The following is a 25,110-nucleotide window of genomic DNA, read 5'->3' as shown; positions in this document are numbered from 1 at the left end:
GTATTCGTCCGCATGGTTTGCGTTGTAGTAGGCATGTAATGGAACCACTGCACACTGCCTGTACATCTCTGCGAGGGGATGGGGAGGGAGAGGGAGAGGGACTACATTTTGAGATGCGACTGTCCAGATCCCAAGATCCAGAGATCTAGCAATAGAGCTTTTGACTCGGCGATGCCACATCCGCGGGGTGGTTACTACCCCCCCCAACTACGCACGCTTTCCATTTACATACTGTACTATACACCGGCCCACGGCCCACACGGCCCACGGCCCACGGGAGAAGCAGACGACGACGGCGCGGGTCCAAATCCACCAGGTCGACAGGCGAAACAGCCGTGCAGCCGCGTCTCGCCGCACCGAGAGTGCCGAGGAACAGACCGAATGAGGGACCGAGACCGCGGCGGGCAGAGGAACCGAGTGGGCAGTGGCGCGTGTGCACGAGTGCACGAGTGCACGAGTGGGGAGCAAGCGCGTGGTTGATTTACAAGTCAAGTCCAATTGTGTCCAAAATCTAAATCCTAATCGCAAGAATGCAAGACCCGCAAGACCAAAGTTACGGCACGTTTCATGTCTCCCTCCCGGCCCTCCGCTTCTGCTCTGCGCTCTTCGACGTACCACAAACGAGGCAGCGGCTCGGCTCCAGGGGGGCAATCTTTTTCAGCCGCTGATCCCAACCACGCGTGCGTGGTGGCCGGCGCAAATCTCCACCGCCTCGTGCAAGTCGCACCGGCAGTGTCAAGATTCGAACCCCGGACCGGGTTACAGGCGGCCTGTCGTCACCCCCCCCGCACGAAAGCTGCAGTAAGCGGCGATGTTTGGGAATCGTGCGTTCCCTTCGAGCCCTGTTAGGGTTTAGAATGGACCCTTTTCAGGCCGCTGCCCTGGGATCAGATGGCTCAGAGCGAGAGAGGCAGAGAGACGTGCCTTGCGATCGGGGCGTGTGTGTGTGTGTGTGTGTGTTGAAGAGTAATGTCGATCGGGGTGACCCTGAGGGAGGGGAGCGCGTACTCCAAGTGACTGAGTGCATGTGGGTGGGGGAGAGACTGCATGGCCCGCACATGTGCATATGTATGTGCATGGTGACGTTGTGCGTGGTGGTGGTGGTGGCGAAGAGGCTGTCGCTTCCACCTGTGCGCCTGTGCAACCATTGTCCACGTTTACAGATCGTGAGCGCGCACACGGTGTTTCTGCTGCTGGCCAACACCTTGGGGGCCACTAGCGTCTGAGGCGCCGACGCCTGCCGCCTACACACCCTGCAGTCAAATTGAGTGTTGTGGCCGTGCGGCGTCCGCCGACATGTCCTCCCTCACAGGCAAACGGTGGCGCCGGGCGTCCGGCTCGACAGTACCTTACCTTCTGTACCTCTGGCCTCTGGGCTAGTCGGAGGGTACAAAAAGGTATAACAAGTGGTGAGCCTGTTGTATCGAGCACCGTAGTCGCCAGCAGAGTCAGGCCGGACACATGCAGTAGGTAAATGTCTATATCGGTACGTGGAACCATTACCCAGGAATGCTCAGGCGCTCAGGAGGCAAAGGATTGGAATGTGGGATATCGCAGGAGACGATTGCGTTCCGGCGTAAATGCTGATCGCAACCCTCCGCTGTCGCGCGGCCCTTTTGCTGCCTGCAGCCTGCTGGGACGTGGGAGAAGCCCAGCCAGGATCCAAGGAGCGTGGTCAACGTGGCTCACGCTGTGGCAGATCGGTAGAAGGAGGCCGACGGCAGCTCATACTCGCTCTGTCGGACCTCTCCCTGGGTCAAACATGCGGACGGCAGCGAGGCAGTCGCTGCGTGCTGCGTGGGTGCCACATACCGTGAAAGGCCATGTTCTGTGCCGCCTGGTCGCGTCAGGCATGTCGCGACCAAGGCCGGGGAAGACCCCAACACCACACTTTTGAGAGGCGGCCTACACCTTTTGTGGCAGACGGTCCGTCACGATCGTGACGTTTCGTGTCGGCTAACTGTTCGCGTCATGGTTGCCGTACACCCGTCACAAAGGTCTAAGCGTCATGGAGCTAGCCCTAAACGAGAGCGGTTGACCCGCCTACCAGCTGGTGCGCACGCCCGCTCGTTAGGCGACATGTGGCCACTGCGTTGTTGTTGCTTCGCGTCCGTCCGTCGATCCCATCTTTGTTGCAGCCCGTGCCACCCATTACCCCCTTATTCGTCGTGCATCACCCTGGCCACCTGGACGACGACGGCTACAGCCACATGCACCTCGCCGGCCTCGTGGTCGTCCCAACTTGATCGAAAACGGAGCGTGCCTCGACACCACCTGTGGCTAGTTGCTTGTGAGGGCAATGTGCCAAAGTTATATTGCCCCGCAAAAGTCACAAAGTGACAACGCGCCACAAGGTTCAGGCGGCAGTTGACATTACCGTCGGTGTATGTTGTGCAGAGAGTCACATCTCGTCCACGCCAGCCGCTATCGCTTGGTTGCCCCCAACTCGATACGCACAGGCCAGCGATGTGCCATGTGCGACCCCAGTCGGTGTGCTTCGCACCCTAGCTCCGTAGCAGCAGCAGAAGCAGCAGCAGCTCAATAAAGTGCGGAGATCTGTATAACATGTGTGTGAGAAAGGCTTCTTTGCGACATACATTTGTTTTCGATCGCGCGCGGACAGTGCACTTTGTCGTTTCTGGTAACACACCTTTGGGCTGGAACATTTGGTGTGTCCCATTCGGTTCCAAGCCGCGCGCGGTCTGCCCTGCCTGCCTGCCTGCCTGCCCGCCCGCCCGCCCGCCCGCAACCATTTTTGACTGCGTTCGCTAATGCATTTCTCGCTTCCTAGACGCGACCGACGACGACGGTTTTGGTGTGTCGGATCTCGGGATGTTTCTGTTCCCCCCCAATACAATACAATAGAAAAAAGGAGAACACCATGGCAAGCAGCGGCGGCGCGCACGCCGACAATTAGAAGCGCCTTCCCCTGCCTTCCCTCCTTCCCTCCTTCCCTCCGCGTCTTCCCCGTCCGGCTCGATCATTTTTTGGCAAACCCTGATTTCCCTGAACACACACCTCCACGCCCTCGGGCCGTCCGCCTGTGTCCCTCATCCCCTCTCGCCTCTGTCCCGCGCGTGCTCCCCCGCCCGCGCGCCCGCCTGCCCACGCCCACCGCCAGCTCGCGCGCGGCTTGTGTCTCTGCTCGATCTCCATGTCCCGTCTCTCTCCATCGTCGGTCCTTGTTCCTTCTCCACCGGCCACACCGGCCAGGCAACCTCCATTCTCTACCATCGTCCACATCGTCCACATCGTCCACATCGTCCAGCTATCCCCATTCCATTCCTCGTCGCCCCCATTCAACTCCTCACACTCTCCCTCCGCCCATCCATCGCTGCCAGACAGGCTCTGGCGGACACCTCCCTCTGTCTCTTGCGGGGCACGGACCCTTTCCTCCTCCTCGTGAGTAGCACCCACTCGCCTGCCCCCCATTTCATTTCAATCCAAACGTGTGCCGCCACAACCATCTGCTGTATCTCGTTGTCCCACACGCGCGCGCGCGCCGGTCGCTCTTCATCGTCACGGCAGCCTGCATCTCCACACGCACACACACCACACCACTCCCTTACCATTTCTCGCTTCTTGCATTCCTCCAACCCCCCCCCCCCCCCCATATAAACACCACCTCACCCCTCCGTCCATCCTCCCCCAGCCTCGTCCATGGCAACACCTTGCCCGGCTCGGTGCTGACAGTCCTAGCCCCGCAACGACAGCGATGGTCGCCTCCAACGACACGCCAGTCGCGTCGTCGTCGCGCTTGCGGCTCGGACAGTCCCCTCCGCCGCCGCCGCCGCCGCCTCCGGCCCGCCGGTACCGTCGAGCACTGCGTCGCAACGCACGAGTGATCGCGTTTGTCCTCGTTCTCACCGCGCCCTATCTCGCGGCCGCGTCCCCCGTACCTCCTCCTCATCGTGCCCGTGGACACCGTACAGGCTACGATCCACATTCCCTTCCGACCGACACTCCCATTTCTGCTCCCTTTCCTTATTCCGACCCACCAAGCACCACGGGCTACCGTAGTGCTAGCAGCTGGACAACACGAATAGCCGAGACGGCGCTGCTTGCAGGTCTCAACATTCTCCAGGACACTGCACGAGCTGCCGTCTCGATTTCTCGACGAGAAACAGGCGGCAACGCTGCTGCGTGGACCCAGCTCGACATTGCTCGCCGTACAGACCACGGGTACTACCGCGTACCGGACGATGTTGTCGAGCTCGAGCAATCCGTCAACGCGGGCTTTGTCGTCTTGTCATATCTGATTTCCTTTGTGGGGTCCATGTGCACCCTCGAACTTCTCATCCGACGTACTTCCAACCGCGGCGCGTCCAACCTCATTCTTCTCGCGTTCGCTGGTATCTGCTTTGGCGCAGTCTCCACCTTTGCCATGCACTTTGTGGGCAACCAGAGTCTCACACTCCACCACCCGGACCTGGAAGAGACCCTTGCCCTCACGTATTCAGCCGCCTATACGGTCCTTTCTCTCGTGGCGTCGTGTCTTGCCATGACGTTTGCCTTTTTCGTCATGGGCACCGACATTCGATGGCGGAACTGGTACTGGCCATGCCGCGGCCGGCGTGAGCGACAGGACGCACGCAACGACTATTCTCGCTGGAAGGCCCAGAAGCGCGCGGCCCACAGGAGCACCAATGTCGGCACCATCTTCCAGCAGGCAGGCATGGTCGCCAGCTGGTCGCTCATGGACAACCCAAAGATGGCCGCCACCAAAGAGGCACCGCGTAGCTGGAAGGACATTTTCCTGGCCACACCGAAAGCTCAGCAGCAGAGCACCATGCCGTACATGAACGGCGACTTTGACAACGAGGACCAGATGGTTAAATACGACAAGGACCTCGGCGAGCTCGACTTTCGCTTTGGCCGCGGGGCCGTCCGCGAGGAGATTGACAGGCGGCACCTGCGTGTCGGGTCGCCCACGTCGGATGCCTTGCAGTCGCCAAACAGCTCCGACGGTGGCATGCCCGCGATCATGAGCAGCCTCCCAACGTCGCCACTCGCTGCATACTACCCCACCGGTGGCGCTGTGCGTGACGTTGCCGCCGAGCCGCAGAACCTCCGCCCTCCTACCCCTCCCCACCAGGTCTTCAGCCCCGACTACCAGTTCCCCCCTCGCTCCCCCATCGACACTAGCTCCACCACCAACTTGATCCCCCGCAAGACCGAAGTGCCGCCTCCCTTGCCCGACGGCATTCCTCCAGGAGGTTGGAACAACCACAACGACGGCACCGTGCCGCTCCTGCGTGCCCCGCCACCGGCGCCGTTCCCGCGCCGGGCGTCTCTCCCAGTTCTCCAGCCCCCTCCCCCTCCTCGCGTCGCCCAGACTCTGGCACGTATCCAGAGCTTGCCAGAGCACGAACACGACGTCGAGCTCGCCGTCCAGCGCAACTCGGACGACTCAAAGGAGCAAAACGGCCATGCCAACGGCGGTATGCCCATGGGACAGGACGAGATGGCCGAGCAGAGCAGTCTGTCGCACCACGTGCTGTACGAAGAGGACCACGAATACGTGGCCGAGAAGAAGCGCGGCTGGCGCAAGAGGTTGCGCGACAAGATCCAGGCTGGCACGCCGCTCACCACCTGGGAGCGCACCCAGCGTTTCTTTGGTCTGGACATTGTCACGTGGGGTGGTGTGATCAAGATTTGCCTCACGGGCATGTTTGCTGGATGGGGTGTGGCCGCGATGCGTAAGTTGCACGGGTGATTGCCTCTACCGTTAAACTGACAATGTGCAGACTACATTGGCCAAGTCTCGATCAACGACATCCCGTACACTGCCTACCGTGTCAGCTACGTTGTGGGCTCTGTGATTATCGCCTCGGGAGCCGTCATCATTGCACTTTACATCATGTTCATCATGCTCCGCCCAAAACTCAAGCACTCGTGGACGTCCAAGACCGTTGTCGCCATCATTCTCGCCGGAGCCGTTTGCGGCATGCACTACACGGCCATGAAGGGAACCATCTACGGCTGGCGTGTCGGCAAAAAGCCCAATTCGTCCAGTGCCATTAGCGGAACAAAACGAGCCATCACAGGTCTCGTGGCGGCCCTCGCGTTCGTGGCGTGCCTCGGCGTCATTGCGTTCATCATGATCAACTCTATGCGCGACCGCAAGGAACGTGCCCGTCGCCGTCGCGTTGTCGTCGCTTCCGTGCTGCTTGATGAGCATGACCGCATGCTCGTCAGTGCCATTGACGGCCTTTTGCCCATGTGTGACATTGCGTCCCTCACCACTGCCGACCAGCCTGTCAAGAGCAAGAAGCGGTCCAGGTCCATCCACGACGGCGCGTCGTCGACCGAGAGCTCGGCTCTTGCCGTCGACCTCACCACTGCCAACGAGGCATTCGTCCAGGCCGTCAAGATGTCATGGTCGTGGCGCAACCCGTTCTGGTCGGCCATGAACCCCTTTTCGTCGTTGACGGACATTTCGCCCACCATCCCTGTCGAGGAGGCGCCGCTTCCAGAGCAGGAGCAGGACCAGCAGCAGCAGCAATCCGACGTGCCGCACCTCCAGCACCGCGGATCGACCGTCACGGCCGCAGATTCGCTCGCGTCCAGTATGGTGGCGGGCAACACTCGCCTCAACGTCGCGCGCTTCCTTGAAAAGTTTGCCATTTGCGCCACGCAGCTTTCCGTCCGTCTTACCGGTCAGAACGAGGGCATTGGCCGTCTTGGTGTACTCTACGACCAGATCCTCACCACTGGCTGGGTGCGTCTTCGTAACGGCAAGGACACAGTCTCCAAGGGCCAACTCATCTTCCTCGTGCGCCGCGTCACCTCGGAGCAGGAGCGCTCCGACCTTCTTTCGCGCCACTTTATCTTTGCCGACACGACGTCGGTCGCTACCTCTCTCCACAAGACGCTGTCGACGCCGTATGACCACGTCATGCCTCTTCTCGAGGACATGCGCGGGTTCTGCGACTCGACGATGCGCATGTCGCTCCGCCCCAACACGCTCTATGCGGGCGTGGTCGTGGTCCAGGCAACGCCGTTTGACGGGCTGCGTATCCTGCTCAACCAAAAGAGCCGGTCGCAGCTCCCGATGCGCGAAGTGTGCACCTTTTCAACGCTTCCGGGCCTCCCTGTCAACGTCACCGACTCGCTGGCCGGAACCCTCGAGGAGATTGGCGAGGCTGTTACCTGGCTCGAGGGCATGGACCTGCTGTCGGTCATTGTCCGCAACATGGCGCCCGAGGCCATTCGCGTCGGCGGTCCCCGTGTGGGTCGCCTTCTCTCGGCTTTGGAGCGCGCCGTGGTTCCCATGCTCGACGAGTTGCTCTCGCACGACGACATGGCCTACATTCTGCCGCGCCTGACGCTGCACCCGGTCCTGGTGCCGCTCACGCCCGCGTCGCCGCCGCGCAAGGGTGTCCCTGGCTGGGTCCCACCGCACGTGATTGTGTTTTACGCAAACTACGACGTTGCCGTCAACACGTTTGCCGACAAGTGGCTCCCCTTCAAGCTGTTCCGCGCTCAACACGACTGTGTCATGGCATCCAAGATCAGCGCCATCACACGCGCCGCCGAGTCGGCAGCAAACCCCCAGCGCACCACGCCGGGCGCGTCGTCCCCGGCCCTCTCGCCAGGACTCTCGATCACGAGCTCGGCCGCCGACCCAAACCGCTACAACTACGCCCGTCGTCCGAGCAAGGTCCAGTTCGAGGTACCCCCCGCTGCGCCCACTGCCGGCCCCACCGTCGTTGAGGCGGCGTCGTCGTTTTCCAACTATACCTTCCCTCCCCGCGACCCGTACGCCGGGGCCTGGGCCGGGGCCAGCGCCAACGCGTCCCCTACCGCCGTCACGGGCGGCCAGTCGTTCCCGCCCCCGCTCTTCTCCTCGCGCGACCGCCAACCCCCGCGCCGCTCGTCTCTGGCCAAGAGCACGTTCCGCGACGAGGCGGCCGCCCCAGACGCCATCGTCATGACGCGTCCCGGTGTCGCCGACTATGACGCCAACTGGCTGCTCACGCTGCTCCGCACGCGTCTGAGAGCGGACGCTTAGTGCGAGTGTAGCGAGGAGCAGGCCATTTCCCCTTAAAGTACATATATGGACACTCCACAGCACCGCGAGGCGGCCTCGCTGTGAAACTTCCCTACCTACCGTACACTGTCGTTATTCCCCCCCCCCCACCACCCCCACCCTCACGCAACCCTCTCCCCCTCACCCCCGTTTTTGGCATCACATTCGCATCGGATTCCGCACGTCATTGTTGTCCCATCAGTAGCGCTACAGGTATTTTAGAGCACCAGAGTATGCATAGGTCTCAGCTAGAGTGGGGGCAGCGAAAGGTGGACCACGGGAGCATAGAGTTCCTAACACGAGTGGCAGCTGCCGCTCTGGATCGCTCGGTTTGCCACAAAAAAACTCATGCCATGCGGTAATCTACATTGTACATTCCATGTCGCACCCCGCCTTCACGGCCTCGGCAGCCTCTTGAACGCCCTCTCAAAGTCGTCGAGTAAATCCCACTGCGCCCACCCAGCCGCCACAGCATGCTTGACGACCCAGCAGCGCGCCAGCGCCTCATCCACACCGGTCCCCTCATGGCCAGCCTCGACGCTCTCGGGCCTGGGTGTCGGCTCGGACCGCGGCCGTTCGTCGCGCCTGCGCTTCCACCGCGCGCCCAGCGCCCACTGGGCCGTCTGCGCGTGGTCCACGCCCACCTCGCCCAGGACCGTCGGGGGCGCTTGCGAGCCGTAAAAGCCCGGATACACCGGCGTCACTTGCAGTGCGTTCGAGGTGGAGGTGCTCGAGCTGGAGCTGGAGCACGCGGCGCGCCAGTACGCCTCGCCCGCTGCCGACGCGGCGCGCGCGAGGTCGCGCAGGCGCACGAGGTCGTCGCGCTCGAGCGTGGGTTCGAGGATGGCGAGGAGGGCGAAGATCCACCGCGCGCGGTGGGCGGGTAGTGGGTCGGCCGCGTCGGCGGAGACTGACAGCGTCATGTCCTTTGTGAGGTGCTTGAGGATCGCGAGGATGTCAAACTGTGGGAGAGCACGTGTCAGCGGGTGGGTAATCAAGCATGGCGTAAAGTTGACACGTACAGTCGTGAGGGCCTGGAGGACCGAGACGAGCGGCTCGCGCGGGACATGGGCCGGCGGTGCGCCGGCACGCACCCACGCCTCTTCGTCGTCCATGTCCATTTCGGCGCTGTTCGTTGCGTCTTCCTCGTTCATGGCGTCTTCCTCCCCGTTCATGGCGTCTTCCTCGTTCCACTCCCCTTCCCCTTCCCCTTCCCCTTCCCCTTCCCCTGCCTCCTCGGCAGCCTCATTCCACTGCTCCTCCTCGTCTGCCGCCGCGCCAGGCATCTCGTGGCCGTCGATGAACCCCAGCCAACCGGCACGGTCGCGTGGCTTGGGCAGCGGCGGGTACTCGGCCGGATAAGGCAGACGCGGTTTAGGCGGCCACCGCAAGGCCATGTTGGCGCGGTATCCCCCAAAGTGCGCTGCAAAGATCACAGGCCATGATTCCTGCGGCAGGGCAGGGTGGCGAGAGGACGAGGCGGACGCAGATGCCGAGGTCGAGGTCGAAGCGACGGGTACCGCCGTCGTGGGCTCGGCCGGGGTCGGGACGTCGACGCGTTTCTGGAACGGCAGCTTGGCGTTTGCGCGGCTGTGCGGCATGGTCAGCGACATGGGGAAGGAGGGACAAGTGGCAACAACGTACTGTGCCAACGCGAGGTACGTCGCGCCGTCCATGGGCTCGCCGTCAAAGTCGTCGGCAATCTGGGCGACGGGGAGGACCTGGGCAGAGCCCTCTGGCGCCTTGTCGTCGTCGTTGCGCTGCCGCTTGTTCCGGAACGACATTGGTAGCTGGTGGCAGCTGTTGATGTGTGTTTTGTCAACAAATGGTCTCGCTGCTGCAATTCGGTTTGCGGCAAGTGAGGTCTGAAAGACAGATCTCGATCTCAGCTTGCACCCACGTGGCCAAATTTGATTCCGGTCAGCCCCCTTCTGTTGTCCGCCGCTGCTACGATCGGTCGAGTCGAAAGTGGGGAGCGATGTGCTGTGGCCTGTTCCTCGGTCCGAACTTTTCCTTTCCATCACCTCCATCTCCATCTCCCCCCCCAAAACAACACCTACCATGTCGTCCTTCGGCAAGCTCTTCAGGGTGCACACGTACGGCGAGAGCCACTGCAAGTCGGTCGGCTGCATCGTCGACGGCGTGCCCCCGGACTCACCCTTACCGAGGAGGACATTCAGGTCCAGCTCTCCCGCAGGAGGCCTGGTCAGTCCGACATTACCACTCCTGTGAGTGCCGCCGGCTAGCAAGCGCAGCGAGCAAGAAGGAGCTGGGGGATGGGAACTACCGTCGTCAATGGCTACATTGGCTCCAGCTATTATCCCCTCTGCTATGCTTTAGCTTTACCTGCAGTCTCCTCGATTGAAGAGGAGACACAGACTGCGCATTTCGGCTGCTGACCGAACAATAGCGCTCCGAGTTCGACACTGTCCGCGTCCAGTCGGGTACTGAGCACGGTGTCACCCTCGGCACCCCGATTGGCATGGTTGTCCAGAACAAGGACCAGCGTCCCCACGACTACACCGAGACCGACCTCTACCCCCGTCCCTCGCACGCCGACTACACCTACCTCGCCAAGTACGGCGTCAAGGCCTCGTCGGGTGGTGGCCGCGCCTCGGCCCGTGAGACCATTGGCCGTGTCGCCGCCGGTGCCATTGCTGAAAAGTACCTCAAGGAGGCTTACGGTGTCGAGATTGTCGCGTTTGTCGGCTCGGTTGGCCCTGTCGCCCTCCCCTTCACCCAGGAGGAGGACGAGGTCCTCGGCAAGGAGTACCTTGACCTGGTCAAGAACGTGACCCGCGAGGAGGTCGACAAGGAGATCACCCGTTGCCCCCACCCCGAGACTTCGAAGAAGATGGAGCAGACTATCCGCGACGCCAAGGCCCGCAACGACTCGCTCGGCGGTACCGTCACCTGCGTGATCCGCAACTGCCCCCTGGGTCTCGGCGAGCCTTGCTTTGACAAGCTCGAGGCTGTCCTCGCCCACGCCATGCTCTCGATCCCTTCCACCAAGGGCTTTGAGGTCGGCTCGGGCTTCCGCGGCACCACCTTCCCCGGCTCCAAGCACAACGACCCCTTCGTCGCCGACCCCGAGAACGGCGACAACCGCCTGCGTACCACTACCAACTGGTCGGGCGGTATCCAGGGCGGCATCACCAACGGCGAGGACATCTACTTCCGCGTTGCCTTCAAGCCCCCCGCGACTATCAGCCAGGAGCAGCAGACCGCCACGTACGACGGCAAGGCCGGCACCCTCGCCACCCGCGGTCGCCATGACCCCTGCGTCGTCCCGCGCGCCGTCCCCATCGTCGAGACCATGGCCGCCATCGTCATCATGGACCAGCTCCTCCAGCAGAACGCCCGCTCGGCCGCCGCCGCCCTGCTGCCCCCCGTCACCTCGCTGCCCCCGACCATGGTCTTCCCCGGCCAGCGCAAGTAAGCGTCTCGTCAGGTGCCGCGTGTAGGTTGTGTCTCTCGTCATTACAGTCTCTCACCACCACCACCCCTAGGCCACGATCTAGTGCACGGATGTGATAAAATTAGTAGATGGATCCCAGATTATTCTTGTTTGCTGCGTCAACTTATCCTCCCATTGACCTAGACGATACTGACGCGAACACCGCCCTAGACACAGTTACTACCAATACATTGACGTCTACGGCAACAGTCATGCAGTCAGAGTCATACCGAGGCAGCTACCGCTGTAGGCAGTGGTGGTGCGCGGCCTTCGTTCCACTCCCAGCTGAAACACCCCAACTCCTTCATTTGGGTCCAAAGAAATTCACGCACCAGGCGTTTCTCCATCGGCACACGCGCTTTGACCCGATGACACCAAGCCGCCCAATCCCTCGCCTTCCGAGACAGGCTATCGGGGTCGCTGGCATGGCGGATGACCCTTCTCCACTGGGATTCACTCAGCGCAGTCTCGTCCTCGGTGCAGTAGCGCGCGATTAACAGCTGGATTTCGCGGGGCAGTCGGAGCAGCGGAAATGGGCGGGGTGGCGAAGCCTGTTGTCGTTCAGTGCCCGGGACGATGGTCTCTTGCTGTCTGCTGGGGTCTTCTGCTTCTGGTTGCTGAGATTGAGATGCCGCACTGCCCGCTTGATCGCGATGGAGCGCCCAGCGATACGTGTTGCGCACATACACGGGCGATGGCGTTCTAGAGCCGCGGCGCCGGCGTCGACGTGAACTGTCCGTGTCTGTGCCCGTGTCCTCCATGTCCCCATCCTCGGCGATTGGCTGGCGCCCATGGAGGATGATGCGAGCTGCAACAAGCCCTTTGAGCGTTGCCCGAATCAGTCGAGTGTGGTGCAGGTTGTTCCGAGTCTCCAAGTCTTCGGCGCGGCGCCGCAGAAAAACCGGAACATCGTCCGGTAACACGGCAGTAACGGAGAGTAGAGTGTAGTTTGCGCCCTCAATGGCGTCCAGGATGCAAGTGCACTGTGCAACGTCAAAATCGGCGTTGCGACGCAGCACCAAGTCGACCAGGCCATTTGTCCGTGGCGCGGCGACAAAGTCCGCAACGGCAGGAACAACGTCGCCTGCCAGGCAACAGTGGTCCATGAAGAGGCAAGTAAGGCTTGGAGCATCGAGAGCGTTGAAGAAGACACTGGTGCCCCGGCTGTCCAGCCAGTTCATTCCCAAGACCAAGTGATCCACATTGGACCCATTGAGCAGTGTCGCAATCTCTTCATCCTCCAACTGCCTCCATGTTAGCTCTCCATTGGACAAATAGCCCTGCCGCAAACGCCCCACTTACTGTAATATCGTTATGGCGAAGGTCCACACGAGTGACGTTCTTGTTGGCAGCGCAGTACCGCAGGACCGACCGCAGCCCGCGGTCAGTCATAGACGCCGAATTCAACGTGATCGCGGTTACTTCCTGGGGCCCATACGGGGCGTCGTCCGCGGCCAGGCATTCAAAGAGACATACCACGCCATCGTCGTTGAAAGGACCACGTATACTAAGGGAGGTACATGTGGGCTGCCACTTGGCCAGGAAGCGCAGGGCTAGCAAAGCGTCAGCGCGCGCTTTGTTTCTGACACGGCACAGCAGCGTCTGTACATACCTCCTGTGACGCCTCGGATGCCGTCATCCTCATCACAGTCATACTATACACATTATGATGCGATTACGAAAACAAAGTGATGGAGGGCTCACGGAGACCTGTGTCATGGGTGTCACAGTGTCGAGGTGTCGAGGTGTGATCGATGAGTGGGTACCAAGTGGACGTGATCATCAACACGCGTCAGGTTCCTGACGCAAAAGCTCGGGATCAAAGAGCACGGTCACTCACGACTGGCTGCACATTGATGGCCGACGGCACACCAAATGGTGAAGCAAGTGGCACATTAGTCTGCATGCAGTGACTGACTCGTCGACGTCGCGCGGATAGTTGCGCATACCCCAACCTCTTGTGCTCGTGCAGCTTCACCGGCTCGGTGCTTGACATTGATCATTGAAATCCCGACATCCAAAGTGGAGGCCGGTCATTTCCCGTGTCGCTCCTGTGTGCTCAGAAACCCAAACATGTGCCGTAGACCAATAAAGCCTTCTCTCTGCTGCTCCGCTGGGCCGGCATGTTTTCTTCTCACGTCTCGAAGCTCCTCGTCTCTGACGCTGCTTCCCTCAGCTGACCTGCAGCTGGGGGGTGTCTCTCAGTTCTCGATTAAGGAAAACAGTGTGGGGGAATGATCTCGGCCGAGTTTACGTAACGACGTCGTATCCAGTCAGACCCTTTGGGTGAGCTGGTCGCCCACCAAACGCAGGAGCGCCGTGAGCGCTGGAGCGCAAGGCGTGACGAGCAACAGTGCAATGGTGCAAGAGGAAAGAAAAGATTGCTGAGAACGCGTTCTTGGGAATGAAGACAGTGCTTGAGGGTGTCAGGAGGCGGGGCGTTTAGTAGAAAACACGGACGAGTGACGCGTCGACGCGATCCATCTAGCTATGTCAAGCATTTTAGAGCACCTCAGCGGCGATGAACTCGACCTCAACAAGGACATCCTTGGGGAGACGGGCGACCTCGACACACGAGCGGGCGGGCTTGGTCTCGCCAAAGAAGGCCGAGTAGACCTCGTTGAAGGCGACAAAGTCGTTCATGTCCTTGAGGAAGCAGGTGGTCTTGAGGATCGAGGCCTTGGTGGCGCCCGAGGCGGCGAGCACACCCTCAATGTTCTTGATGACACGGGCCTGGTCATGTTAGCATGAGCACAGAGGGAGGTATTGCAACCAGCGTGAAGAGGGACGAGCAAAAGCCAGACAACTCACAGTCTGCTCCTTGATGCCGCCCTCGACGACGGTCATGGTCTCGGGGTCAAGGGGGATGGCGCCCGAAGCGTAGATGATCTGTTGTCAGTGAGCCGGTTGTCTACTTGGGCTCAACGTACGCCATTGTGCTTGACAGCCTGTGATGTCAGTTATGTTGCTTGCCCACCGCGCGTAAAGACACTCACCTGGACGTAGGGGCCGATAGCGGCGGGGGCGCCTGACGAGTCAGCTGCATGCCGGATGCGCATACGGCTCAGCTACATACTCTTGGTGTTGACGACGGTGTAAGGGGACGACATTGTGGAGAAGGAACGTGCAAGAGGACGAAGAGCAGAAAGAGAACGAAGCATCGAGTTTGTGAAAGAAAGAGAGAGCTGCCTGCCCCCCTCTCCCTCGTTCCGCGGTTCGTTGCCTGTGTCGGACTGCTCGGAGACGGCCATGACGTTTCCAGACATTTTGGTTCCGCGCTCATGCGCTCAACAGATCGTCCGGGTGGTCGGACTGCTCGACGCCGATGCTCTCATCCCACCACATCGTACCCACGCTCACGCCAACAACGCCATATCAACGACTGCTGGACCAGCCTCGGTAACGGCTCCGAGAATACAAGATAGAGACGTCCTCGATACTCTCCACGACACACTACACTACACTGCTTGAATCAGCTTCGTGACTTGCAAATCAATCACAATGTCCCTTCGCCCTCTCGGACTTGGGCGCGTCGTCGCCGCTCGCGCGACATTGTCACCAGCCCTCGCCCGTCTCTCTGTCCAAGGTCCGCCATCAACCCGTGTGTCGTCGTCTGTCGCCACTGCTCTCCGGGCACGAAGCTTGCATGCGTCCTCGAGCCTCGGCCGTACTCCCATCCAAAGTGCAACGGGTTCGCCCCTCGTCCCCCGGGGCGGCGCTCTGGGACCCAACACCGGACACAGCTCGAGCGGGGGAAGCAGTGGAAGTGGCAAGCGTGAGACGGCATACACGGTCTGGTACCGTGACATCTTTCCAGGTGAGTGCCCCAAGGCCTCTTTGAGCTCAACAGGAACACTATGACATGACTGTTCGAGCTCGGCCCCCGGTTTCCTGCGCCAGCCTGCTAGAGGACTCACACTTATGCAGCAGCCATGATCCCCATCTTTGTCATGTCGACAGGCATCTTCCTTGCCCTCTCCCTGGCCCGCACATACCTCTCGAACGCCAAGTCGCTCGAGGAGTCGAACGAGCGGATCGCCCAGCTTGAGATCCAGCTGGCCAGGCTACGCGCCGAGGCCAAGCGTCGACAGGAGCGCGAGCGCCGCGAACGCGAGCGTATCCTTCCGTTTGTCGTTGAGCGTGTTCTGCAGCGTGTGGGCGCCATGGGTCCCGAGGAAGAGGAGGAGGAGATTGTCGAGGACAGGCTGCTGGTATGAGATGTAATGCATTGATTGAGCGCGCGGCGTATTGCGTTGGAGCTGCATAGGTGTTGCGCAGCCTGGGGCGCCTGGGGCGACCTGTGCAGTGACTGCACTGACGTCTGCGGCTCGTATGGCCTTGTCGAGGCTGCGTTTGTCTAGTAGCACACATACAGCGTGTTGCGTGCTGGGCATTTTTCTCTGCCTTCCCTCGTCGTCTTCCTTCCCTCACACCGTCTTGTCATCTTCCTTCACCCATCATTCACTGCACCACACTGCTACAACGGGCTCATGCGACTGCAGCGTCTTTGTCCAAGGCTGCAGGTGGACCTCTGCATCCCTCGTCGTCGTCGTCGCCGTCGCCACACTGTTGAAGCGCACTGTTTGCTTTCATGAACGGGAGTATAAAGTGCCCCGCCTGGGTGGACCGCAAAAGTAATCTCCCGCTAATAGGCAATCGTTCCGGCGGCCGGCTCTGTGCTTCGCAGGTGGCGTACGCCCAGGCCAACACGATTCCGAAAAGATCGAGTCGTGACTACCCATCGGCTCACTCGACCACACGACACATCTCTCACACGTCTCCTACCACTCCAACAACAAACACATATTCACACACACTCTATTCTCTCCCAACAACAATGGCAGCCAAGTCGCTGTCCCCCCCGTACAGCCAGATCCCCCTCGGCTCGTCGGTCCCCGCTCTCACCAGCCATGCCATCTCCGTCTCCCTCCCCCTTTGGGAGGACAACATCGCCTACGAGGAAGGCCACAAGCGCGTAGTGGAGAAGATGGAGACTGGCTACCCTCGCTTCTTCATTCACCGCTCCATCCAAAAGGTGCGTATCGCAAGCAACACACAGACAGGATGGGTCCCATGTGAGGTAGCGGCCTGTCTCTTAAGGGAGGTCGCTGCTAACCCTGGCATCCTGATAGTGGATGGAGACTATGATAACTGACATGCAGCTCGCGGCCCTCTGCCTTGCCAAGTTTGGCCAGACTGACGAGTCATGCATGCTCTTCCCCTCGCCCCGCATCGCTGCCGAGGCGCGCGACTTCCTCGCTGCCCAGACGCCGTCGATCTCCTCGCGCACCGTCGAGTTTGTCATCTGCCCCGGTGCCAACTCGCTCCCGACTGCCCGCACCTCGGTCACTGCTATCGACTGCATTGAGCTCCAGATCCTCCTTTTCAACAAGGACAACTTCCCGTCCGCCAAGCAGTTCTGGCAGCACAGCGGCGACGGTATCTCGTCGCGCATGGCTGAGCGTGCCCTCGCCTTCCTCGGTGAGGCCCCCGCTGGCATGAACAACGCGACCCCCGCACGCCCAGCCCTCTGCCGGCCGTGGCTACTCGCGCAACCGTCACTATGGTCGTGCGACGCACCCGCACGTCGGTTCTAGCGCCGGCCCCTCGTCCGCCGCTGCTGCCATCTCGTCTGGCTCGTCCACCCCTGGCCCCGGTATCAGCGCTCCCGAGGATCTCGCGTCCACCGACCTCTCGACGTACCTCGAAGAGCGTTACGGCCGCAACCTCCCCCTTTTCAACGCCCCGCTCGCCAAGCAGGCCCTCAAGCGTCGTATCGCCGGTGGCCTCCTTCCCTCGGACGAGGAGTTTGTGGACGGCAAGGCAGGTGACATTGCCCGTGGTATTACCGAGGACAATGTCTACCTCTACCCTGGCGGCATGAGCGCAATCTGGCACGCACACAAGGTTGCGCGACTTTCAAGGACTCTTCATGGAGGAAAAGAAGGAATCAGCGTTTGCTTTGGGTAGGTGGTGCTCGTAAGGACCGTGTGCTAACCCTCAGATTCCCCTACACCGACACTCTCAAGATTCTGAACAAGTGGGGCGAAGGATGTACCTTTTACGGCAACGGCACAAACGCAGAGCTAGACGAGTTTGAGGCATACCTCGAGACCCAGGACAAGTCAGCGCCCGTCCTTGCCCTCTTCTGCGAGTTCCCTTCGAACCCCTTGCTTCGTTGTTCGGACCTCGCTCGTCTGAGGAAGCTCGCCGACAAGCACGGCTTTGTGATTGTGATCGACGAGACTATTGGCAACTTTATCAACGTCGACGTCACGCCCTATGCGGACATTCTCGTATCGTCCTTGACCAAGATCTTCTCTGGCGACTCCAACGTCATGGGCGGATCCCTTATCTTGAACCCCAACGGACCAAAGTACACCGAGCTCAAGGCGGCGATCACCGTCGACTACGAGGACATCTACTACCCCGAGGACGCCGTCTACATGGAGCGCAACTCGCGCGACTACCGTGGCCGCATCAAGCGTGTCAACGACAACGCGTTTGATGTGACCGAGTACCTCCACTCCAGGTCGCTCATGGATGAGTCGTCGCCAGCCGAGGGCAAGGCCATCAAGCGTATCTACTACCCGCGCTACGAGACACCCGACCTTTACGCCGCCTGCCAGCGCCAGCCCACCACCGGCAAGGGAGGCTTTGGCGGTCTCTTCTCGGTCACGTTCACCTCGATGGCCGCGTCTGTCGCATTCTACGACACCTTGTCGTGCGCCAAGGGTCCTTCGCTTGGCACGTCGTTCACCCTCGCCTCGCCCTATGCCATTCTGGCCCACTACTACGAGCTTGACTGGGCTGCGGGCTACGGTGTCGAGGCCGGTCTCGTCCGTATCTCTGTCGGCCAGGAGGAGGCTCCTGCCCTCAAGGCCATGTTTGAGGCGTCGGTCAAGGCTGCCGAAGCTGCCGTTGCCAAGGAGGCCGCCGAGCCCAAGGCTTAGATCTAGTCTTGTTATAGGACGAACGTGTTTTACCTGGCCTCTGCAATGCGCATGCCTGAGGATGTTATCTTGACCTTGGTCACCAAACGTAGCAGAATGGCATCAATCGGCAGACACCGCCACAGCTGAACGACCACTTCCCCGTGTGCCCTTGTCTGCCGTTGTGCCCCGTTCTGCTTTCCTCTCTGCTGGCAAGAACGACAAGAACGTCAGCGAGCCGACGGTCCGTCAATGAACGGACGACAGGAAGGCAAACGCGCAGCCTGTACCTTCACGGAGCGTGCCACACATGTCCTCTGAATAGCATAGTGGTATTGCGCCGGACTGTAACCTGTTAACTGTCTACACCTCCCTTCCAAATGGAAGAACGTCATCCGTAGGTCCCCTGTTCGAATCAGGGTTCAGAGAGCATGAGCAGCGTCGCAACAGCGACGAAGAGCTCAGTTTTTGCTGCTTTTGACGGAGATGTAGCGCGACATCAAGTGGGAGTGACGGACGAAAGGTGGACTGAAACTCACCTGGACCTCCACTTTTCGTTTTGGCGGTGCCGGACCATTTCATGTTTTCCATGACGCGACCTGACTCTCCATCACCCAAACAGCTACACCTCCAATGTCGTTCACCACCAACGAGCCCGTTACCGACAGCATGAGCAAGGAGGAGAAGGCCGCCCAGGTCGCGCAGGACGCTGCTGACCGCGAGCGCGAGCGCACCGAGCAGGCCGGTGAGTTTATCGTCCTCCATTACGTCCCTCACCTTTGCCTCTGTCTTTACACATTTTACCCCACTGTAACGTGACGACTGACAGCCCGCAGCCCTCCCATACAGCTGGAACCAGGACCTCAAGACAGTCACTGTCAACGTGCCGCTCCCCGCTGGCACGCGTGCCAAGGACCTGAATGTCGTGATGGACCGCACCAAGCTCAAGGTATGTCGCGGTGTGCGCAGTGTGGAGGACGGGGCTGACGTGCGCAACAGGTCCAGGTCAAGGGCGAGGAGGCCATCATGGAGGGCGCGCTCTTTGAAGATATTGCCAAGGACGACTCGAGCTGGACCATCGGTGAGTGAGGGTTGTGGGCAGAGAGCTGTGGTGGATGTTGACAGCTCGTCGTTAACTCCTTGCCTCCCTCCCACGTATCTCCTGTCCTCTACACGTCTCTGACTGAATCTCAGACAACGGTATTCTCACGTTTGAGCTGGAGAAGCTGTCGGGCCACATCGGCTCGCACCGCTGGTGGCCCCACGTCCTGACCCACCACCCCAAGCTGGACACGACCAAGATCAAGCCCGAGGACTCGAAGCTGAGCGACCTCGACCCCGAGACCCGCGGCATGGTGGAGAAGATGATGGTGAGTGTGCGATGCCACGGCTGGCCTCGTTGGACTTGACCGCCGTGCGCGACGTGTGCTACACGCAGCTGACTGATGACCAGTTCGACAACAAGCAGAAGGCCATGGGCAAGCCTACCAGCGACGAGCTGAGGAAGCTCGAGGCTATTGACAAGTTCCAGAAGATGCACCCCGAGATGGACTTTAGTCAGGTGGGTTCACTTGCTGTTACTCGGGACCAGGGGCTGACAGACGGCAGGCCAAGATGGAGTAGAAGGGCATCAGGATCATTGTCGCATGAGCGGAGGTGTGGGCATATGCACTGTATTACACATATTGCACGAGGATCAGCAGACGAGAGCACCGCTGTCTCCATACTACTGACCCTTCTGTCGTGCTTTAGAAACAACGTGCTGCACTCCTGTTCTGAGATTCCAAAGCACCATCAGAATCAGACAGAAGCCCCCACAACCAAACCAGTCGACGTGGTATCAGATCCCGCGCAGCCAGACCAAGGCCGATATTGCGTTATCAGCGGAAAAGTCCATCCCCTTCATCTTCCGCATTTACCCACCACCTTACAACGATGCCTGCGTGTGTATCCCCACCCCACTGCCCAGCTGACAAGCAGACCAAAGCTGAAAGCACTGCTCATCGACCTTAACGGAACCCTCCATGTAGGCCCAAACCTCACCCCGCGCGCCGCCGCCGCCGTGGACCGGTTGAGAGCCGCCAAGGTCCCCTTTGTGTTCTGGTTCGTTATAGGATCCCCGCACCTCAAACTAACGGACACTCAGCTCCAATTCGACCAAGGAATCCGAGATCCGCCTCCTTGCGCGTCTGAACAAGATGGGCCTCTCTGCCGCTCAGGACGAGCTGCTCACGTCGCTGGGAGCGTGCCGGTCCCTCGTCGAGCGCAGGGGGTTGCGGCCCTTCCTCCTCCTCTCGTCCGAGGCCCAGGAGGAGTTTGCGGGCCTCGACCTGTCCCCGCCACACAACGCCGTCGTGCTGGGCCTGCACCCCCAGAGCTTTGGGTACGACAACCTCAACACGGCGTTCCGCATCCTTAAGCGGGAACCGCTCCATGGGGTCGACGCGGACAACGGCGACGACGCGACGACCACCCCACAGCCGGTCCTCATCGCACCGCACACGGCGGCGTTCCACCAGGCGCCCGACACGGGCAGTTTCCCCTCGGGCCTCTCGCTGGGTATCGGCGCGTACGTGCGTGCTCTCGAAGCAGCGTCGGGCGTGACTGCCGAGGTGGTCGGCAAGCCCACGCGCTCGTTCTACGAGCTGGCCATTGCGCGCATCGAGACAATGTACGGCGTGACGCTGGAGAGCGGCGAGGTTGGGATTGTAGGAGACGATGTGCGGAACGACCTGGGCGTGGGTGCGCAAGAGTTGGGGCTGAAGCGGATTCTCGTCCGGACCGGCAAGTACCGTGCAGGTGTCGAAGAGGGCAGCAAGCCTGATGCAGTGTACGACACGTTTGCCGACCTCGTCGACGACCTCGTCCTCTCATGACCTCGTTTGGTGAAACCCACTCCTCCGCCATATATAGATTAGACCCATAGAACCGCATATGACACACGCTGCATGACATGACACTCAAAAAAACTACCTAATACTATCTAGTACAGTCCGGCGGCGCGGCTCTTCGAGTCGCGGACAATGGGGAGGGGCACGGGGACAAACGACTTGAGGACCTCGTTCTCCCACTCCTTGAGGGGGCCAGCACGGCGCTTGTTGGCAATGGCATGCTCGCCAAACTGGGCCTCAATCTCCTCGGCAGACGTGCCCATGGCGTGAGCCTCCTCGCGACCGGCGGCCTCGGCCTGGAGAGTCTCCTTGCGCTCGGCGATCGCGCGCTCAAACACGTCCCAGGCAATACAGGTCGTGGTGGCACCTTCGGGGTGGTCGAGGCTCATCTTGTCGGGGATGACGGGCACAACGGGCTGGGCGGCGTTCATGGCAGCCTCCTCGTCGTCAATAGCAACAGCAGAGCTGCTAGCCTCCTCCTTGACATCCTCCTTGGTCTCCTCGGTGGCACCGACAGCAGCCTTCTCCTGGTCATCGCGAAGCACAAACTCGCCCTGGCGCGTGCGAGTGAGCTTGACGACGTGGGCACCGCAGCCGAGGGCGAGGCCAATGTCGTGGACAATCGAGCGGACGTACGTGCCCGAGCTGACGGTCATGCGGACCTTGAACGTGGCGGGACGCAGGCCAGTCTGGGGGCTCACTTCGGGAACGTCGGGGGCCGAGAGGTCAATCTCGGGCTCGGCAGTGGCGGCCTCGTCGCCGGCCTCGTGGACCATCTTGTTGAGACGGCTGAAGACGCCCTTCTCCTCGGCGGACAGAACCTCCTTGGGCCAGACGTACTGGTGGCCACCGTCACCGGGGACGACCTCGGCAGGCGTAAAGTCGATAAGGTCGATGGAGACAGTGACCTCACGGACAGGGATGGCGCGGGGGAGGGGCTTGCTCTCGCGCGCATACTCGTACAGCGGCTTGCCGTCCATCTTGAGCGCGGAGAAGCTGGACGTTAGCTAGATCACAGGGACTGTACTCGGCTAGCTCACATAGGCGGGGTCTGCTTGATGACGCCGCGGAACTGGTCCAGAACCTTCTCAATGTCCTCGCGGGTAATGTTGTCAAAGTTGCCAGTGTGGAGGATGGGGCTCTCGGCATCGTAGCTGGTGGTGGCAGCGCCGAGCATACCAATAGACTCGTACTCCTGCAATATGTCAGTCCGTGGATCAAGGGAGATGATGGATAAAAGTTCGCGAGGGCCGCTTCGGTGAAGACTGTGTGTGGGCAGAGGAGCCGCCAGACTCCTCCCGACATCGCTAAAACAACATGCCCATGGACCAGACCGGCCAGACCCACCTTGCTACAGGTCAGGAAACGGTTGAGGTGCTTCGTACCGCGGTTCACACCAAGCACTACCATTAGCAAACAAGCAAACCTCATTGTGTCATGCTGGGAGCCGAAGGGAAGCGAGGGGAGGGCATCAACAGCGGTGCCAGGACGTGATGGGTCCAGTAGCGGTTTGTGCTCCTTCCCCGGCACCACCACGCACAGCGCGCAGCATGATTGACACTCACCAAGAACACCGTCCGCAAGGGGATCGAGGGTACCTCCCTGGCCGATCTTGAGACCCATGTGGGTGGTGTTGCGCTTGCGCTTGTTCTTCTCCTTGGGCCTGATACGGGGTCCGGACGCGTCGTCGAAGAGACGCGACTCGAGGAGGAGAGGGGTGATCGAGTCGATGAGGCGCATCCTGCATTTGTCAGCTTTTTGCCAGAGCATTTCAGCTGGGTAGGGGAGGGAGACAAGCGTAACATCGCGCGGTGACGCCGTTGGCGGTGGGACAAAGGTGACTCAACCAGACGAGATGGAGATGTTTCTGTGCTCTGTGCAGACTATCGGCAAGCACTCACGACGTGGGACCCGTGGGCTTGGCCACGGGGAACATCCCGTTGAGGGGGAAGGAGGGGGTGGGAGCAGCCTTGGGCATGGTGGACAGGAGCCGGAGGTTGGTCGTCGCCTTGAGCATGGGACAATGTCAACGGTCAAAATGGGTTCATCTCAACTTTTGGCTGTTTGGTGGCAACTTTTCGGGACGTCATGAGGCACAGGGCTCTGGGGTGGGGCATTTCACCACCTATGCCAATGGCCCATGGCCCGGTCTTCTACTACTACAACACCTTGCATTACAAGCTGGACACGATGCATAGGACATGTTCTCCCGCCCTACTGCACGCCAAACTAGTGGTCTACGCCTTCACACCGTCAAACCCGGTTTTTACTCCTCGTCAACAAGAGGCAGGCCGTTCTGGAGCATCTTGACGGCGATCTCGAAGAGGTAGTCCAGGCACTCGGCCTGGGTCTTGGCCGACTCCCAAGTAGGACCTGTACGTCAGCAAAGTGTCCATGACCGCATTCCCAACGGTCTCCGGGGGGCACCTCCAGCTGACAGACGTTCTGTTCCAGCTGCAGTCCCCCGCTTCAATACAACGCACCCCAGACGTAAACACCGTGGCGACGGACGAGAATGGCAGCCGCGTCGGGGTAGTCGGTCATGGCCTTGGCCATCGAGTCGGTGAGATCCTCCTCGCGGGCAGTGTTCTCGATGATGGGGACCTCGAGGGTGTTGAAGTAGGCAAGAGTCTTGCCGACACCGCCGAGACGCACGCCCTTGATCATCTCCTGGTGCGAGATTCGGAACGACTTGGCGTCCTTGCCGAGGAGGAGGGTGAGCATGACTGGGAGGAGTATGTCAGCTGAAACATCAAGATGGTACGACAGCTACACTCACCGGCATTCTGCGAGTGGGTGTGAATGCACGACACGGCGTCACGCTGGGTGAAGGCGTTCCAGAACAGTGGGGTGCACTGCGACTCGGACAGGCCCTGGTGGTCAGCAAAGCCTCGGTCAGCCCAGCCACTCACCTTCCTGCTGGGGATGCGGACAAAGTCACGCTTGCTTCCGGGCTTGGGGACGCTGCTCTGGGCGAAGGGCAGGACGAACATGTGCTCGGGGAGGATACGCTCCTTCTGGACGCCAGAGGGGGCAAGGTAGACCAGGGGACTGTGGAGAGGGTTAGAGATGGTGTGTTGCCAGGAGGCACTGGATAGCAAGCTGAGCGTAGCCAAGGATGCGCGCAAAACAGCTTGACGTGACCTAGACAGACTCACCCCGAACGCATCGAGATACCTGCTCGTTAGCATGACGTGAGTTGTCCGGTGTCATGTCCAACTCACCACCACCGGTACCGGTGACCCAGCCGAGCTTGTAGAACTCGCGGCAGAGCTCGGGGATGAGGTTGGCGGGCTGGAAGTGTCAGGACAAGCAATATGTCGCGACTGGCACCGCGATACAAGGTTATGAGGAAGGACCGATGAGCTGCATCCTCCAGACATGGGTTGCTCGACCTTGCTCAACAAAAGAATGTCTCGAGCCTCAGCTGCCCAGAGACCGTGTAAACAACTGCAACTCACGTGCTCGGGGTCGTCGCTCTTGACGAGCGCCTCGGCACCCTCAGAGAGGGGCACAATGTCGCCGTAGCCCGGAACGCTGATGGCGGCCATGGTTTGTATGTTGTTGAGAAGGACGAGGATGGCACAAAGTGGAGGTTATGGCGTGACCCACCCAACTTTTTTGGCACGTGGGTGGCGGACGCCAATCTCGGAAATGTGCGCGCGATCCCCCATGTCAATACGATCGTTTCGTCAATCTCGTCTCGAAGCAACCCAGAGCTCCAGAGTTGCGCGTCTACGGACGGGGGAGACGGTATACATCTCTCAACTACAACAAGTACATTCCCGGCGCCCTCAA

At 60.6% G+C, this 25,110-nt stretch overlaps 10 protein-coding genes and 1 non-coding gene across 11 annotated transcripts; 6 read left to right on the top strand and 5 right to left on the bottom strand.

The window, feature by feature from the left end:
* Positions 1–3,715: 3,715 nt before the first annotated feature.
* EHS24_006384 (uncharacterized protein) lies at positions 3,716–8,014 on the top strand (the record flags this gene model as incomplete). Its single annotated transcript, XM_028621848.1, has 2 exons — positions 3,716–5,699; positions 5,748–8,014. The coding sequence occupies 2 exons, from the start codon at positions 3,716–3,718 to the stop codon at positions 8,012–8,014; spliced, it is 4,251 nt and encodes a 1,416-aa protein (XP_028478300.1).
* A 413-nt stretch (positions 8,015–8,427) lies between these two features.
* Positions 8,428–9,816, bottom strand: EHS24_006383 (uncharacterized protein; the record flags this gene model as incomplete). The annotated part of the gene is made up of 3 exons (XM_028621847.1): positions 8,428–8,994; positions 9,055–9,622; positions 9,677–9,816. 3 exons carry the CDS (start codon positions 9,814–9,816, stop codon positions 8,428–8,430), a joined length of 1,275 nt encoding a protein of 424 aa, XP_028478299.1.
* Positions 9,817–10,093: 277 nt separating this feature from the next.
* Positions 10,094–11,471, top strand: EHS24_006382 (uncharacterized protein; the record flags this gene model as incomplete). The annotated part of the gene is made up of 2 exons (XM_028621846.1): positions 10,094–10,237; positions 10,443–11,471. The coding sequence occupies 2 exons, from the start codon at positions 10,094–10,096 to the stop codon at positions 11,469–11,471; spliced, it is 1,173 nt and encodes a 390-aa protein (XP_028478298.1).
* A 242-nt stretch (positions 11,472–11,713) lies between these two features.
* On the bottom strand, positions 11,714–13,208 carry EHS24_006381 (uncharacterized protein; the record flags this gene model as incomplete). Its single annotated transcript, XM_028621845.1, has 4 exons — positions 11,714–12,733; positions 12,792–13,042; positions 13,102–13,144; positions 13,194–13,208. 4 exons carry the CDS (start codon positions 13,206–13,208, stop codon positions 11,714–11,716), a joined length of 1,329 nt encoding a protein of 442 aa, XP_028478297.1.
* Positions 13,209–13,991: 783 nt separating this feature from the next.
* On the bottom strand, positions 13,992–14,599 carry EHS24_006380 (uncharacterized protein; the record flags this gene model as incomplete). The annotated part of the gene is made up of 5 exons (XM_028621844.1): positions 13,992–14,222; positions 14,301–14,378; positions 14,420–14,437; positions 14,486–14,517; positions 14,566–14,599. The coding sequence occupies 5 exons, from the start codon at positions 14,597–14,599 to the stop codon at positions 13,992–13,994; spliced, it is 393 nt and encodes a 130-aa protein (XP_028478296.1).
* A 391-nt stretch (positions 14,600–14,990) lies between these two features.
* Positions 14,991–15,706, top strand: EHS24_006379 (uncharacterized protein; the record flags this gene model as incomplete). Its single annotated transcript, XM_028621843.1, has 2 exons — positions 14,991–15,306; positions 15,417–15,706. 2 exons carry the CDS (start codon positions 14,991–14,993, stop codon positions 15,704–15,706), a joined length of 606 nt encoding a protein of 201 aa, XP_028478295.1.
* Positions 15,707–16,326: 620 nt separating this feature from the next.
* On the top strand, positions 16,327–18,442 carry EHS24_006378 (uncharacterized protein; the record flags this gene model as incomplete). The annotated part of the gene is made up of 4 exons (XM_028621842.1): positions 16,327–16,524; positions 16,652–17,028; positions 17,087–17,455; positions 17,494–18,442. 4 exons carry the CDS (start codon positions 16,327–16,329, stop codon positions 18,440–18,442), a joined length of 1,893 nt encoding a protein of 630 aa, XP_028478294.1.
* A 294-nt stretch (positions 18,443–18,736) lies between these two features.
* Positions 18,737–18,850, top strand: EHS24_006377. Its single transcript has one exon. It is a non-coding gene; the product is annotated as a tRNA-Tyr (tRNA).
* Positions 18,851–19,054: 204 nt separating this feature from the next.
* Positions 19,055–21,297, top strand: EHS24_006376 (uncharacterized protein; the record flags this gene model as incomplete). The annotated part of the gene is made up of 8 exons (XM_028621841.1): positions 19,055–19,166; positions 19,258–19,370; positions 19,421–19,502; positions 19,616–19,791; positions 19,875–19,982; positions 20,266–20,364; positions 20,409–20,524; positions 20,568–21,297. 8 exons carry the CDS (start codon positions 19,055–19,057, stop codon positions 21,295–21,297), a joined length of 1,536 nt encoding a protein of 511 aa, XP_028478293.1.
* A 107-nt stretch (positions 21,298–21,404) lies between these two features.
* On the bottom strand, positions 21,405–23,290 carry EHS24_006375 (uncharacterized protein; the record flags this gene model as incomplete). The annotated part of the gene is made up of 5 exons (XM_028621840.1): positions 21,405–22,308; positions 22,353–22,507; positions 22,660–22,715; positions 22,878–23,053; positions 23,214–23,290. 5 exons carry the CDS (start codon positions 23,288–23,290, stop codon positions 21,405–21,407), a joined length of 1,368 nt encoding a protein of 455 aa, XP_028478292.1.
* A 288-nt stretch (positions 23,291–23,578) lies between these two features.
* On the bottom strand, positions 23,579–24,863 carry MDE1 (Methylthioribulose-1-phosphate dehydratase; the record flags this gene model as incomplete). Its single annotated transcript, XM_028621839.1, has 7 exons — positions 23,579–23,685; positions 23,796–24,038; positions 24,092–24,185; positions 24,225–24,363; positions 24,471–24,489; positions 24,537–24,606; positions 24,774–24,863. 7 exons carry the CDS (start codon positions 24,861–24,863, stop codon positions 23,579–23,581), a joined length of 762 nt encoding a protein of 253 aa, XP_028478291.1.
* Between the last annotated feature and the right edge of the window lie 247 nt (positions 24,864–25,110).

This window comes from Apiotrichum porosum (genome assembly GCF_003942205.1).
Source record: "Apiotrichum porosum strain DSM 27194 chromosome Unknown scaffold_3, whole genome shotgun sequence".
NCBI classification, from domain to species: domain Eukaryota; kingdom Fungi; phylum Basidiomycota; class Tremellomycetes; order Trichosporonales; family Trichosporonaceae; genus Apiotrichum; species Apiotrichum porosum.
Note: the sequence above shows the minus strand (reverse complement) of the source record. Positions and strands in the feature narration are given on the sequence as shown.